This window comes from Castanea sativa, chromosome 5, assembly GCF_040712315.1.
Source record: "Castanea sativa cultivar Marrone di Chiusa Pesio chromosome 5, ASM4071231v1".
Taxonomy (NCBI): domain Eukaryota; kingdom Viridiplantae; phylum Streptophyta; class Magnoliopsida; order Fagales; family Fagaceae; genus Castanea; species Castanea sativa.
This window is the reverse complement of record NC_134017.1, coordinates 23,398,084-23,413,117: the sequence shown is the minus strand read 5'-3', so window position 1 is coordinate 23,413,117 and position 15,034 is coordinate 23,398,084. Positions and strand designations below refer to the sequence as shown.

The 15,034-nt window shown below is 39.4% G+C and overlaps 2 protein-coding genes across 2 annotated transcripts; both read left to right on the top strand.

Moving 5' to 3' along the window:
• The first annotated feature begins 12,937 nt into the window (after nt 1-12,937).
• On the top strand, nt 12,938-13,417 carry LOC142634957 (uncharacterized). Its single transcript, XM_075809185.1, has one exon. It carries the CDS (start codon nt 12,938-12,940, stop codon nt 13,415-13,417), a length of 480 nt encoding a protein of 159 aa, XP_075665300.1.
• A 473-nt stretch (nt 13,418-13,890) lies between these two features.
• LOC142634956 (uncharacterized) lies at nt 13,891-14,322 on the top strand. Its single transcript, XM_075809183.1, has one exon. The coding sequence runs from the start codon at nt 13,891-13,893 to the stop codon at nt 14,320-14,322; it is 432 nt and encodes a 143-aa protein (XP_075665298.1).
• Nucleotides 14,323-15,034: the final 712 nt, after the last annotated feature.

The window sequence follows — 15,034 nt, the reverse complement described above, 5'->3', positions numbered from 1 at the left end:
GACTCTTGATTGATCTAGATAAGCATTTCAATTGACTCTCTGCTGAATCTGGTTGGAATGGGAATCGAAAATCTTGATTCTATTTAAGACCATTAAGTTGGCTATCAAGTAGAAATTTTAGCTTTACTTGGAAAAGTATATAACGTTATTTATAGTCGACACTACTAAAACAAAGAAAACCCACTCGGCTGATTTTAAGGTCATCACATCCAAAAATCCACTAATCAACAAGCAAACAGTTACAAGTATAAGAAACCTTACCAACTACCCTAGCCTATCCCGAAATACCAACTTACAGTTGAACCTTCACTCCAATACTCAATTAGACTTAATCTTGTAGTAGCTTGCTTTCCCTTGATGCACAAATCTCCAATATGTGACTAATTCTTTGCACGAATCTCAATATGTGACTAACTCTAGCAACTTGGACGATGTTGTTGGCTACAAAATTCTTCACTTCATCAATAATGAAGATCTTGAAGCATTTGGTTACAAAACCCTATGGCATATAAATGCAGTAGCTTCTCACAAAGAAAATAAGTCTCTTGATATATGTATTTGTATCTGTGTATGACAGCTTTTAAAATAAGCCCTATATATGTTTAGCGTTGTGAGAAAAAAAACTCTAAACAAATACATAAGCCTGCGGCGAAATTCAGATATGGAAAATTGAAAATTGTAGTTCTCGATAGTACGAGCTTTTGTTGAGCTATCTATCGAGCTACACATTAAGTCTCGATAACAGGTATCTGTTGAGATATCTATTAAGACTTAATGACAGGCTTTTCTTCATTTGTGGAAAAATCTTCATGGCTTTCAATATGAATACTTGATATGTTTTGAACAACATATTTCTTGATATATTAAACTCATCTTAGATCTACCAAATTACAAGAAAAGTGCATTTTGTCAAAGAATTAGTAAATTACATAAAATATGACCCTAACAGTTTTTGTGAAGAAATCGCCAAGACAATCTTCTAAGTCTTGGATGAATTTTACGTGGAGAATTTCATAATAGAAAAGTTCAAGGTGATTGGAGTAGTCTAGGGTCATGCGGTAAGTTCTATGTAGGAAACAGTTAGAAATAAAGGGGCCAAAATGGGCAAATGCCCATTTCACACCAAAAAAAAAAAAAAACAGTCTGCCATTTTTTCAAACTAATTAAGGAAATGCCCCTCTTTTGTAACTCAATTTTCTCAAAATCGAGTTTCAATTTAAAACTCAATTTTTAGACAATCGAGTAATAGCAAACTGAAAATTTAAAAAAAAATTCTGGAACTCGAGTTCGATGCAATTTTTTAAAGCCCAATAGTGGCGTTTTAAAACATGCAAGTTTTTTCTTGAGTCTGATCGCTCCATAGGGAGCCCTATAGTGGCTTTTTTTTATGGAACTTGAGCTCTATGAACTCAAGTTCCATGCAAATTTTTTTTTTTTTAAAGTTTGATCATCCCATACTCGATTTTCTACAAATCGAGTTTTACATTGAAACTCAATTTTAAGAAAATCGAGTTACAAAAGAGGGGCATTTCCCTAATTAGTTTGAGAAATGGGACAGAATGCTGCTTTTTTGTGTGAAATGGGCATTTGCCCATTTTGGCCGAAATAAAGGCCTATTTCAATTGTAAACTTAAATTCTAAATAGTGAAATTTTCCTTTGGACAAATGATACCCTTAGTGCGTTTTTTCATTTGGATTTTTCCTTAGGTTTTTCACATCAATAATTGAGAAACACCGATTTTGACCCCCCCCCCCCAATTATGGCTACTTACAATTTTCAGGTTAATTACACAATTAAATTCAATTAATTAATAAGTAGCTAATTAATTCACGCATGATAAACACAACAAAGAAACAAATCCCAAAAATCACAAATACTCAAACACCGCGAAATGTTTATAAAGACAAGAACTCTAACCAGACAGAAAAATCTCCGAAGTTTATAGCACTCACCAATTCACTAATAGAAATAGTTTCAATATATTAAACTTACAAACCGTCCGAGTAATGGTAGACGTATTTGAGCTTCTTGCTCCTGCAAGCATCCAATTGCACCAATCCTTTCTCCTTACTGGTTACCAATTTTGCAAGTTGACCCGTCAACCACAAGACCAAGTCTCATTCGCTACTTTAAGGCCTCTTGAAGATTTTAGGATTGCTCCAATGATTCTTAACACCAAGATTTAAAAAAGATCACTCAAATTATTTATGTGTGTAAGGGTTGGGTCTGCTCTCTAAAAATATAGCAATTTGAGAGGGTGAAGGTAGAGACTACAGTGGGTTTTCTTCCATGGGAAATGGGTAGCTCTCACTCTTCAATTTGAGAATTGGGCTTGTAATTATGCGGGATTTGAGAATTATATGAGAAAGTTAATTGGATGGATACAATAGGAAAGGTGTGTAACTAAATTCTCCCAAGTTATATATCTCACTTTACCAAGGATCAGGTGAGGCTCGTGCGAGAGTTTCTACCAACCGTTTTCAAAATGTGCATCGATCTTATTCAACAGGTTCGCCCAACCTACCCAAACTCACTCGACTAAGATTCTTCAATAGCAGCTCCAATTTTCAGTATTTTAACCTCTCAACTCAATTACAAACCGACCCACAAATCTATAATTGCACGAGTTTTAATTGCAAGAAATTACAATGAAATTTGTTAAGGAATATGCCAACATAAAAATTTTGGCCAAAATGGGCTTCTGCCCTTTTCGCGAAAAAAAAAAAAATCAGCATGTTGCCCCCTTTCTCAAACTAATTAGGAAAATACCCCTCTTTTGAAACTCGATTTTCTTAAAATCGGGTTAATCCCTATAGCGACGTTTTAAGGAGCCTATAACGACGTTTTAAGGAGCCTATAGTGACGTTTTTAAGGACCTATAGTGACATTTTGTAACTCAATACAAAACGCCGCTATAGGTTTTTAAAACATCACTATAGACTCCTTAAAACGTCGCTATAGGGCTCCAAATTTTTTTTTTTTTTTAAACTCGATTTTGAAAAAATCGAGTTTCAAAAAAATGGCATTTCCCTAATTGGTTTGAGAAATGGGGCATTTGCCCATTTTTGCCTAAAAATCTTAACGTCAACAAATCAAAGTGTTATCTACTTTTTGTGCAATTTACTTTATATTGTGATTTGCTATTACAGCTTGATTAATTAACAAGAAATCCATTCACTATCATAACTGGTTAATTTAATAAGTTGGCTAAATTGTGTTAAAAATGAACGACGGGATCTAAGTATACTTTCTCACAAATATACTTAATATACGACGAAATGGGCAAATGCCCATTTCGAGTAAAAAAAAAAAAAAAGCAAATGCCCCATTTTCCAAACTAATTAGAGAAATGCCCTACTTTTGAAACTCGATTTTCTTAAAATCGAGTTTCAAAAAAAAAAATTTCTGGATCCCTATAGTGGCGTTTTAAAGAGCTTATAGTGATGTTTTAAGGACCTATAGTGGCGTATTGGAACTCAAGCTCCAAAATGCCACTATAAGCTCCTTAAAACGTCACTATAGGCTCCTTAAAACGCCACTATAGGATTTAACTCGATTTTGAGAAAATCAAGTTTCAAAAAAGGGGCATTTCCCTAATTAGTTTGGGAAATGGAGCATAATGCTGTTTTTTTTTTTTTTTGGCGAAAATGACATTTGCCCATTTTGACCCTTAATATATTGTTACTATGCCTATTTACACACTCAAATCCCTTATTTTGACTGAGCCATGCATCCCTAATCAATCGTCACTAATTTAAATTGGTGCTTGAGTACGACCCCCAAAAACATAATATATTCAGGGACATTGCTTATTAATATTGAAAGCCTCAAACTCAAATAGGAGAAATGTATTTTCTATTCTTTCTCATGATAGAGATCTCTTTCTGTGCTTACATGATCTCGGCATTTCAGTTGGAAGCCATTTGTGACCTATTCGAAAACCAATTACAAATAATTTGAGTAAATAACAAAATTAATTGCATACTCCAACAGTCCAACATTATTGAGATATATATTGATAGGCCAAAAACGTATTGACCCCTTGTGATGGATTAATTAATTAATTAGTCAAGTTTAATTAATTAACCAATTTAACATGCAAAGCATGGTAGCACAAACAAATCACCAATAAACTAAAGTATGCAGGCGAAAATTAAATGACACGGTGATTTGTTTACGAATTGGGAAAACCTACACGGCAAAAACCCCACCAAGTGATTTTAAGGTCACCACTCCCGAAATTCCACTATTATCACAACAAGCGGTTACAAGGAAAGGAATCTCAAGTACCTTACCAACCTACAGTTGAACCCTTACCCCAATACCTAATTAGACTTGTTCTGTAGTGACAATTTCTCCTTTCAATGCACGGCTCCCAAGTATGTGACTAACCAATTGCGCAGATCCCAATACGCGACTTTAATCACCAACTAGGGAAGATTGTTGGCTACAAAGCTCTTCAATTCATCCACACGATGAAGATCAAGAAGTTGCTCGGTTACAAAACCCTACGGTGCATATTACACAGCAACTTCTTCACAAGAGAGATGAACTAGGGCAAAAAAATTTTCTCTGGTCACAACTTGCTTGAACAAGGATTTCTCAATGCTTGTGCAACTTGTGTCCACTTTGACAGCCCTTAAAATAATCCTTTTATATGTTTAGGGTTAGAAGAAAAGAAGGCCCAATAACACATCCACGGATTGGAATTAAAACAGAACTCAAAATCCGTTTTTCTTAAACCTCGATAGATAGAGGTATCGAGATGCTGTCGAGCCATGGGGCTGGAACAGCTCTTTAAACCTTAACACATGCTAGCAGTCAAGCTTTAATGAACTTGCACTTTTCAGCTTGTTTCTTGGACAGACTTGATGACTTCAACACTTGATCTTGAAACACAGTTTCTTAAAGCATTAAACACATCCTAAATCTACCCAATTACAAGTAAAGTGCATTTTGTCAAAGGATTAGCCAATTACATAAATGAATGACATATGTTTTTAACAAGTGAAACACATATGTCCTAACAATCTCCCCTTTTGGCAATCCGTGACAAAATCACAACAAACAAATGAACATATGAGAGAAGTCATAAATCACTCAACTTATATTCACTTGTTGAATACAATAAAATCTATCCTAACACAAACTCTTGAAAAACTTTGCAAGAAGAGAGTTTATGGCAAGTAGACTTTGACAACCTGTATTTCTGAAACACTTTAAACAAAACTCATCAAGGCATCTTAGTTTGAAACAGAAATAATAGATCGCATACAAGTAATAAGAATCATGTGTATGAAGATAGAAAAAAAAAACAACACATGTAAGGATAGGTGAAAGAAACATACATCAACATATAAATATCAAAGATAAGCACAATGTATGTAAAAATGGTCACAAGACCTAGGTACAAGAATAAATGTATCTAAAGTAGAGAAAAGAAAAAGATACAAGTAATCCTCACTACATCCCTCAAACAACAACACTCCCCTTATCAAAAATGTCCTATACAAGCTCTCCCCCTAAGTATGACTACTCACATAACCCAAAACTACTCCCCACTTTTTGTCACGAGTGACAAAGGGTAGAGTGTCAAGTAGACATCTCATCGGTAGAGCTAGCATCTCCATCATCATCATCCGAAGCATCATCGTCATCACCATCATCATCTTCAAACACAGAAGCCACAAGAGGTGGAGGAGGAGAAACCTCAAGAGCAAAACCACCCATGGTCGCCTGTCACCGAGCAATGTGACCAACACGAACATTCACCTGATACAACTCTGTAGAGAGCGTATCTAGGCGAGCATCCATGCGCTGAAGCTGTGCCATGATGTCTCCGAGTGACACATTGCTCGTAGAAGAGGACGGAGCAGATGAGACTCAAGCAGATCTAGATGGAGTCAGATGGGAGGAAGGAGCTGCTGAATCCGTCTGTCGCGACCTAAACTGCGCCTCACTACGTTTTACAGTAGCAGCGTCTATGGCACACATGACATGAAATGGGTCGGACGCGGGAAAAGGGGCGGAAAAATGGTGTAAAATTCTCGTGATAGCAGAAAGAAAGATGAGCTTATCACGGGTAGCCATATCCCTATAAACATCGATGATAGAAAGAATAAAATGTGAAGGAAGTCTATAGTGAGATGCTCAAGAAGAGACAACAAAAACCGAGCACGAGGCTTTGTGATAGAGTTATAGTGAGAGAGTGGGTACAACGCAAAAGTCATCACCATGTTCAAGAAATGAGGACCTTTAGCAAAAGGCCAACATGGTGTAAACTGATGCTCACCCCAATTAGAAGGGCGCTCACAGAAAGCGGTGATCATCTCATCTTTGGACACAGTCCTCAGACGCTTACAACCTGGGTAGTTAGGATGCTCTATCCTAGGAACCCGAAGCACATCCGCAACAAGTTGCGGTGTGACAGAAAAGCTCGTACCTCGAACGCAAGTGAAAAACAGAGGTATAGAAGAATCAAGTCCATGCATGTTGGAGTAAAACTCCTGAATCAGCACAGAAAGACAAGTGACCGAAACGTCACATAGTGACTCCCAACCCCAACTGTGAAAGACATCGAATAGGTCAGTGTCGGTGAAGTGCACCAAAATAACTTGGCGTTCTGAATGAACACCTCATTTAGAAAAGCTCTCCGAGAAGTCCTAATGGGCTTTCTCATCACAGAACCGAACAGAAAGGGGAGTAGGATCAGAAGACGAAGAGGCCCTAGAACGAAGAGGGTTCTGGGACAGAACAGACTTACGTTTTGGTGTCATAAACACTACTAACGTAAACAAAAAGAGAAGGAGAAAGAAAAAAACACTCAGAGAAGTCCCAAAGCAATGCAAATATAACAAGTATATAGAAAAGAGAGAACGTATACATGGGAAATGCATGAACATGTGACATGCAATATAAAAAGCATCATGGGCTCAACCCAATCCAAATCTATCAGCACACAAATAGTTTGCACACATCTAAATGCATGAAGATACTGTTAAAATGCGAATGTGATGCAATGCATGGATTTTTTAAGATCAAATCTACAAAACCCATCCCAAAAATTGCAACAATAACACATCAATTTTGAAAAGTCCCAAAATTTTTCAAGAACCCCAAAAACTAGGTTTCCAAAACATGAAATGCACGTAATGAAGCAGATTAGAAGCTTACCAAGTGAAGGAAAGCTTGAAAAAAAATAAGAAACCTTGGGTAGAGGTTTGGAGTGAGAGAGAGAGGTTTGTAAGGTGAAGAGACAGAGCTATCGAGAGAGACATCGAGAGAAATGAGAAACCGAATCGCACAGAACCTTTAAATAGAGGTTCAGTAAATCTCGACAGATACAGGTGTCAAGAGGTGATGAGCCATCTATCGAGGAAGGTGTCAACAAAAGCATCGTCGATAGATAAAGCTATCGAGAAGGTGTCGAGAACAAAGCACAGACACAAGAACAAAAGCTCGATCGATCCACAAGCTGTCAAGAAGCTATCGACAGGACAGAAGATTTCTCGATTGATTCACCAGGTGTCGAGAAGCTATCGGGATTGCGATAAGAAAAAGCTAGGAAGCTCGACAGACAGCCAGGTATCGAGGAGGTGTTAAGGAGGTGTCGAGCTAGCTTTTAAAAGCAGTTTTTCGGGAAAGGAAAAACATAGACATGAATGCAATCATGCATGCAACTCAACCAATGATCCAATCAACATATTAGACTCTCAAAATCATCTCTCAATAACAATTTTAAGCACATGGATCTCAAAACACACACACACACTAAACAAGTCTAATTGATTTTATATTTCAAAAAACAAGTCTAACTGATTTTATATTTCAAAAAACAAGTCTAACTGATTTTATATTTCAAAAAACAAGTTAAGACAGTTTAGTGAGCATACATCAACACATGTAAACCTTGTGATGGCCAAATCACATTGTACCTGCATATGTATCAAAAGTAGCAAAGAATATTGCGTGTTGTGTATGAAAACATCGCAAGAATGCACAAGTGTCTCTAAGTTATGATGATTTGAGATATGAGAAAATCACTTTAACTCACACACAATCATAACTGTTTGATGAGGACTATCACCTTTGAGGTACATCCTATAACTCCCACATCTCCTAGAAAACATGCTTGCAATCATATTTAAAGCATTTTGTTCTTTTAGCTTTTATTTTCTTTGCATATTTTCTTTTATTAAGCAAACCATGCATGGGTATACAAAGGAGAGAGAATAAATACCCAATTATGTTAAGCTTTTGACATTGCACTTTTGCTATGTCGAAGCATACAGATGTCATATTATGATTGGCGGGTAACAGTGGTGAGATGGTTATTTATGCCTTTCTCTTAGGATTTTCTAGTCCTACCCGTCAAAAAGAGTGATACGAGTGTTAAGTGCAAGAGATTTCTTAACCTTACTCATCACAAACAAAAAGCCACAAAGCTCACTTGCTTAGTTGTGCATAAGAATGCTTATCTAAGTTACAAGACTCTGTTTCAAAGGCCATTTTAAGTTTCACAAGAACTGATGTATACAAACACACAAACACACACTGTTTTTGTATTTTTCAATTTTTCATTTTTTTTTTAATTTTTATCTGAAAAACAAAATGAACAAAAACTAAAAGTAAGCAAACAAAAACATGTTAATCAAAGCAAAACAATGCATAAGACTAGACTAACTCAAAACAGTAAAGCAAAACACACAAGTAATGCAAACACAAAAACAAGAAGGGGGAGAGAGAGAAAAAGTGAGTAAATCACTTGGAACCCTTTTCCTTCCACACCCTAGAAGAACCTTTCTCTTTTGCAAACCCTTGAACCTGTGATGAGGGGGAAGATTTGAAACCGTTCAAGTTCGAAAGGAACATGAGGGCTTTGAGAAGATCTCCAAGAGGAGCAAGAAAGGTTTGAAGCTGATTCTGGTTCCCAGATGCTATCATGCCATTGCTCTGTTGAGTGGCTAACCACTTATAGCAATTTGGTCGAGTATGGCCAACAATACCACAATGATGACAGAGATGCTGCTTCTTCTATTTAGGCTTTTTAGAGTTAGCCTTCTTAGTCCTAGGGTTTTTAGTTTCCTTCTTCTCAAGCTTAGGGGGTGCTCCTAAGATGGATTTACCCTTGTCTAGGTTCCCACTAGCTAATTCAGTTTTAATATCATTATTCTCAATTTTAATGTTATTAGTAGGTGGAACAAAAACAGTAGTACTAGCAGAAGCAATATTAGAGAAAGAGAATTCATACCCCAAACTGGTTCGATCAGAACCTGATTTCTGAATGCTGAGCATCTCATCCTGCTTCGCACTTGATGTCCTCTCCAATTGAGCTCTAACTTGAAACAGCTCCACTTCAAGCTTCTTGGTCTTTTCAGCCAAGCAATTGTTCTCAAATCTCAGTGCCCCAATAGTCTGATTGGCTTCATCAAACTTAGTGGAAAACTCCTCACGGTCAAGTTCCATATCACTGAGCTTCTTGGTGGCCAGCTTATAGAGTTTCTCATGCTTCTCAAAAAGCTTGTACAGTTTCTCATAGGCTGTATGGATATCATCTTGATCATCCCTCTTTTCAAACTTGGATTTCACCAATTCTTCTTCTTCATCCACATCTTTAACAATCCCTTCAGTAGGATCAGTGAAGGCATTCAAAATTTCGTTATCCTTATTGTCGGAATCATCCTCAAGCTCAGTGTCACTCAAAGTAGCAGCTAGTGCCTTGCTCTTCCTAATGCTCTTGAGATATATGGGACACTCCTATTTCATGTGACTGAAGCCTTGACACCCGAAGCACTTAGGTCCTGCGGGAACAGTGTATTGACCGACATCCCTAGCATCCTTCTTCCCTTTATCTTGGCTCTTGAACTGAGAAGAACTGGATTGCCTACAGTCCTTGTCAAAGCCCTTTCCATTGGCATTTTTCATGAATTTCTTGAATTGCCTGGTGATGTAGGACTTCATCTTGGAGTCTTCATCGTCTAATGACTCATCTGTCTCACTGCTCTTGGCCTTCAATGCCATGCTCTTACCTTTACCTGACTTGCCAATTCTTGTCAACCCTAGCTTGTAGGTTTGTAGATTACCAACTAGCTCAATCAGAGGAATCTTGTCAATATCCTTTGATTCCTCTATCACCGTGATCTTGGCATGGAATCTCTCGGGCAGAGATCTGAGCACTTTTCTCATAATCTTGGGTTCAGGAATGGTTTCCCCAAGATTGAAAACTGAGTTCACTGTGTCCTTGAGCTTGGTATAGAACTCATGGAACGACTCATCCTCCTCCATGTTAATTTCTTCGAAGCTTGTAGTAAGCCTCTGTAGCTTTGAATCTTTGATAGCCTTTGTTCCTTCATAGGTAGTCTGAAGGATGGTCCATGCTTCTTTAGCAGTTTCAGTGGAGGATATCTTCTTGAACTCCTCATTAGTGACCGTACTGAATAAGGCATTCAATGCTCTACTGTTGAAGTTTGCCGCCTTGATCTTAGTATCATCCCAATTGGCCGGCGCTTCTTTAGGCTTGGTCTAGCCTATCTCCACAGCTTGCCACACCTTCTCATCTAGAGACTGCAAGAAAACTCTCCTGCGCACTTTCCAGTATACATAATTAGTACCATCAAATAATGGAGGTATAAAAAAAGACTGACCTCTATCCATGACAAACAGGGGTCAATGGATCACACACAAAGATTAACCCTAATCAGAGTGTGCTTGCTCTGTTACCACTTGATAGGCCAACAACGTATTAACCCCTTGTGATGGATTAATTAATTGATTAACCAATTTAACATGCAAAGCGTGGTAGCACAAACAAATCACCAATAAGCTAAAGTATGCAGCAAAAATTAAATGACACGGTGATTTGTTTACGAATGGGAAAAACCTATACGGCAAAAACCCCACCAGGTGATTTTAAGGTCACCACTCCTGAAATTCCACTATTATCACAACAAGCGGTTACAAGTAAAGGAATCCCAAGTAACTTACCAACCTACAGTTGAAACCTTACCCCAATACCCAATTGGACTTGTTCTGTAGTGACAATTTCTCCTTTCAATGCACGGCTCCCAAGTACGTAACTAACCAATTGCGCAGATTCTAGTACGCGACTTCAATCACCAACTAGAGAAGATTGTTGGCTGCAAAGTTCTTCAATTCATCCACACGATGAAGATCAAGAAGATGCTTGGTTACAAAACCCTACGGTGCATATTACACAGCAACTTCTTCACAAGAGAGATGAACTAGGGCAAGAACTTTTTCTCTGGTCACAACTTGCTTGAACAAGGATTTCTCAATGCTTGTGCAACTTGTGTCCACTTTGACGGCCCTTAAAATAATCATTTTATATGTCTAAGGTTAGAAGAAAAGAAGGCCCAAAGACACATCCACGGATTGGAATCAAAACAGAACTCAAAATCTGTTTTTCTTAAACCTCAACAGATAGAGGTATCGAGATGCTGTCGAGCCACGGGGCTAGAACAACTCTTTAAAGCTCGACACATGCTAGCTGTCGAGCTTAAATGAACTTGCACTTTTCAACTTGTTTCTTGGACAGACTTGATGACTTCAACACTTGATCTTGAAACACAGTTTCTTGAAGCATTAAATACATCCTAAATCTACCCAATTACAAGTAAAGTGCATTTTGTCAAAGGATTAGCCAATTACATAAATGAATGACATATGTTATTAACAAGTGAAACACATATGTCCTAACATATATATATATATACATATATATATACATATATATATATATATATATATAAAGGGGAATAAAAATGAATGTGACGGATCTACATGGCTAGATGTGACGGAACAAGGGTGACAGACTGATAGTTGGCAACCAAGGAGCTCGGATCCACAGTGGTCGGGCAGATACAAAGCAGTAGTCATCCTTCCAGTTTTGGTTCCAAGAATCCCTAAATAGGATTTGCGCTTTACAATTAAGTCTGACGTGGCTTTGCTTGATCTCCACGCAAACGTGTATAAGAAGAATTCTTGTGTTACACGTTTAGCCTTGATCAAAGGACTCTTATAAGGAAAAGAACTCCAAAAGGTATGTAAAAGGAAAGAGTTCCAATTCTAGAAGGAAAGGACTTCATGGTCAAGGTTGGGATGTTAACCCTATGCCACTATAAATACCCCAAAACCCTCACAAATCAAGGTACGCATTATTGACTAAACTCTAGCCCTCTAGGGTTGTGAAAAATGTTCGAACTTGACCTTCGGAGGGCTTTTGGCCGGCACCACACCGGTGCTCTCTGTTAGGTCTTCTCTTTTCGTTTTGTAGGTATTATTTCGATTTGGGAGTGTCTGTAGCTTATTAGTGATTTTTTTGGCATCATCAGTTGGCGCCGTCAGTGGGAAAAGCGAGTGATCAACCTTTGCTTTATCCCTGAGACAAAAAGTTGCATGGTATCCACCCGATCGATGGCAACAACCAACAATCAGGGCGACGAATCGTACGCCACGGCCTTGGAGAAGTAAGTCCAAACGCTCGCAGCAGCGGTCGAACGCTTAACCAAGCAGAATCATGATTTGGAGGAGCAGTTGCGACAAAGGAATGCGCATCTTGGCACACAGGAGGAGGACCAAGAAGGAACAAGTGCTGAAAGGAGAAATCAGGAAGGACTTGAAGGTAGCCATGCCCCGAGTAGACAGAAGAGGCAGGACACCAACTGACCATGTTTCTCGAACACTTTCCCTCCTCACATAGCCGCTGAGATGTAGATGATGAAGGAACGGATGGATGTGATTATGAATGCCCTTAAGGGTTGAGTATCCAGTGACCTCGATGACTTGGTCCAGCGAACCGATTCGCCTTTCACAGCACTTGTTAGTTCATGCCCCTTTCTCCCAAAGTTCCGTATGCCTTAGGTGGAGAGTTATAACGGGTCCAAGGACCCCTTAGATCACCTAGAATCTTTCAAAACCATGATGCACCTTCAAGGTGTACCGGATGAGATCATGTGCAAAACCTTCCCCACTACACTGAAGGGACCTGCGGGGATATGGTACAACAGACTGACGCTGAATTCGATCAGCACTTTTAAAGAGTTGGGCGCTCAATTCGTTTCGCACTTTATTGGAGGCCACCAATACAAGAAGTCCACAGCTTGTTTGATGAGTATTAAGCAACTGGAAGATGAGATGCTAAGGTCATACATATCCCGCTTCAACAAAGAGGCTCTCTCGATAGACGAGGCGGATAACAAGATACTGGTAGCAGCTTTCACAAACGAGCTGCGGAATGGTAAGTTCTTATTCTCCTTATATAAGAATGACCCGAAAACAATGTCAGATGTGCTCTATAGGGCAAAGAAGTACATGAACGTAGAAGATGAATTACTGGCCCGAGAAGAAAAACCTAGGAAGAGGGAAAGGCAGGAAGACGCACGATTAGATAAGGGATGAAAGATGGCTAGAACTGGAGAGCGACGGGAAGATCGACGATCCAAACCACCCACGGGAAGATTCACGAACTTCACCCCTCTCACTGCACCAATCGACCAGGTATTAATGCAGATTAAAGATGAAAGAGCCCTGACGTTTCCTGGCAAGATGAAGGGAGATCCTAATAAGAGGCCAATGGACAGATACTGCCGTTTTCATCGTGATCATGGCCACGACACGAAGGATTGTTATGACATAAAACAGCAAATTGAAGCTCTTATCAGGCAAGGAAGGTTGCAGAGGTTCGTAAGGAAGGAAAGAAAGGACCAACCCCAGGAGCAAACCCCCCGATAGGAAAATGAGCGTCCTAGACCACCTATAGGAGACATACGGATGATTGTTGGGGGCACTACTTCTGTAGGGTTGTCTAAAAAGGCCCAAAAACATACTTGCAGATGGTTCAAAGCGTCCAGCTGACGGGTTCCTCACCAAAAATGGCGCAACTTGATAACCCCAGCATTGGGTTTTCAGAAGAAGATGCATGGCGCCTTCATCACCCACATGACGACGTACTTGTTGTTAGTATACGGGCAGGGGACTACAACATGCATCGAGTTTTGGTTGATAACAGAAGCTCAACGGATATCCTCTACTACCCCACGTTCCAACAAATGGGGATTGGTAGAGAGCGAGTGATCCCAACAAATGCACTCCTTGTTGGCTTCGAAGGGACAAGGGTCTACCCTTTAGGTGTCGTCACGTTGTCTGTGACGGTCAAAGATTACCCCCAGCAAATAACCAAGGATGTAGTTTTTCTTGTGGTCGACTGCTCTTCCGCCTATAACGCCATCCTTGGACAGCCAACTCTCAATGCATGGAAGGCTGTAACTTCGACTTACCATTTAATGGTCAAATTCCCCCACTGAATATGGAGTTGGAGAGCTGTACGGAAATCAGGTGGCCGCACGGGAATGCTACGTCGTCATGATGGAAATGGATGACCACTTACAAGCAATGAACATCGAGGAACAGCGAACGGTAGCAAAAACGGCGGAAGAGTTAGAAGAAGTACACCTCGATGATTCTAGGCCCAAACGGACCGCAAGAATCGGCACTTTGGCCAGCCAAACAGTCCGACAAGCGCTTACAATATTCCTCAAGGAAAACCAAGAAATTTTTGCATGGAGTCATGAGGACATGCCAGGGATCAACCCATCGGTTATGGTCCACAGGTTGAATGTATCACCCTCTTTCTTTCCTGTCCGACAAGAGAAGCGAGTGTTCGCCCCTGAACGAGATCGAGCCATTGCAGAAGAAGTATGGAAGCTACAAGAAGCAGACTTCATACGCGAGGTGTACTACCCTGATTGGTTGGCAAACGTAGTAATGGTCAAGAACGCCAATGGGAAGTGGAGAATGTGTGTCGACTTCACAGATCTAAATAGGGTCTGTCCTAAGGATAGTTACCTACTCCCACATATTGATACCTTGGTAAACTCCACCGCAAGACATGAACTCTTGAGCTTCATGGATGCCTTCTCCGGTTACAACCAAATTATATTGGATGAAGTTGATCAAGAGAAAACTTCGTTCGTAACAAGTCAAGGATTTTCTGCTACAAAGTAATTCCTTTCGGGC

Excerpts from the sequence above, each read along its gene's own strand:
- LOC142634956 (XM_075809183.1), top strand. The coding sequence starts at position 13,891 with ATGGCGCAACTTGATAACCCCAGCATTGGGTTTTCAGAAGAAGATGCA.
- LOC142634957 (XM_075809185.1), top strand. The coding sequence starts at position 12,938 with ATGATGCACCTTCAAGGTGTACCGGATGAGATCATGTGCAAAACCTTC.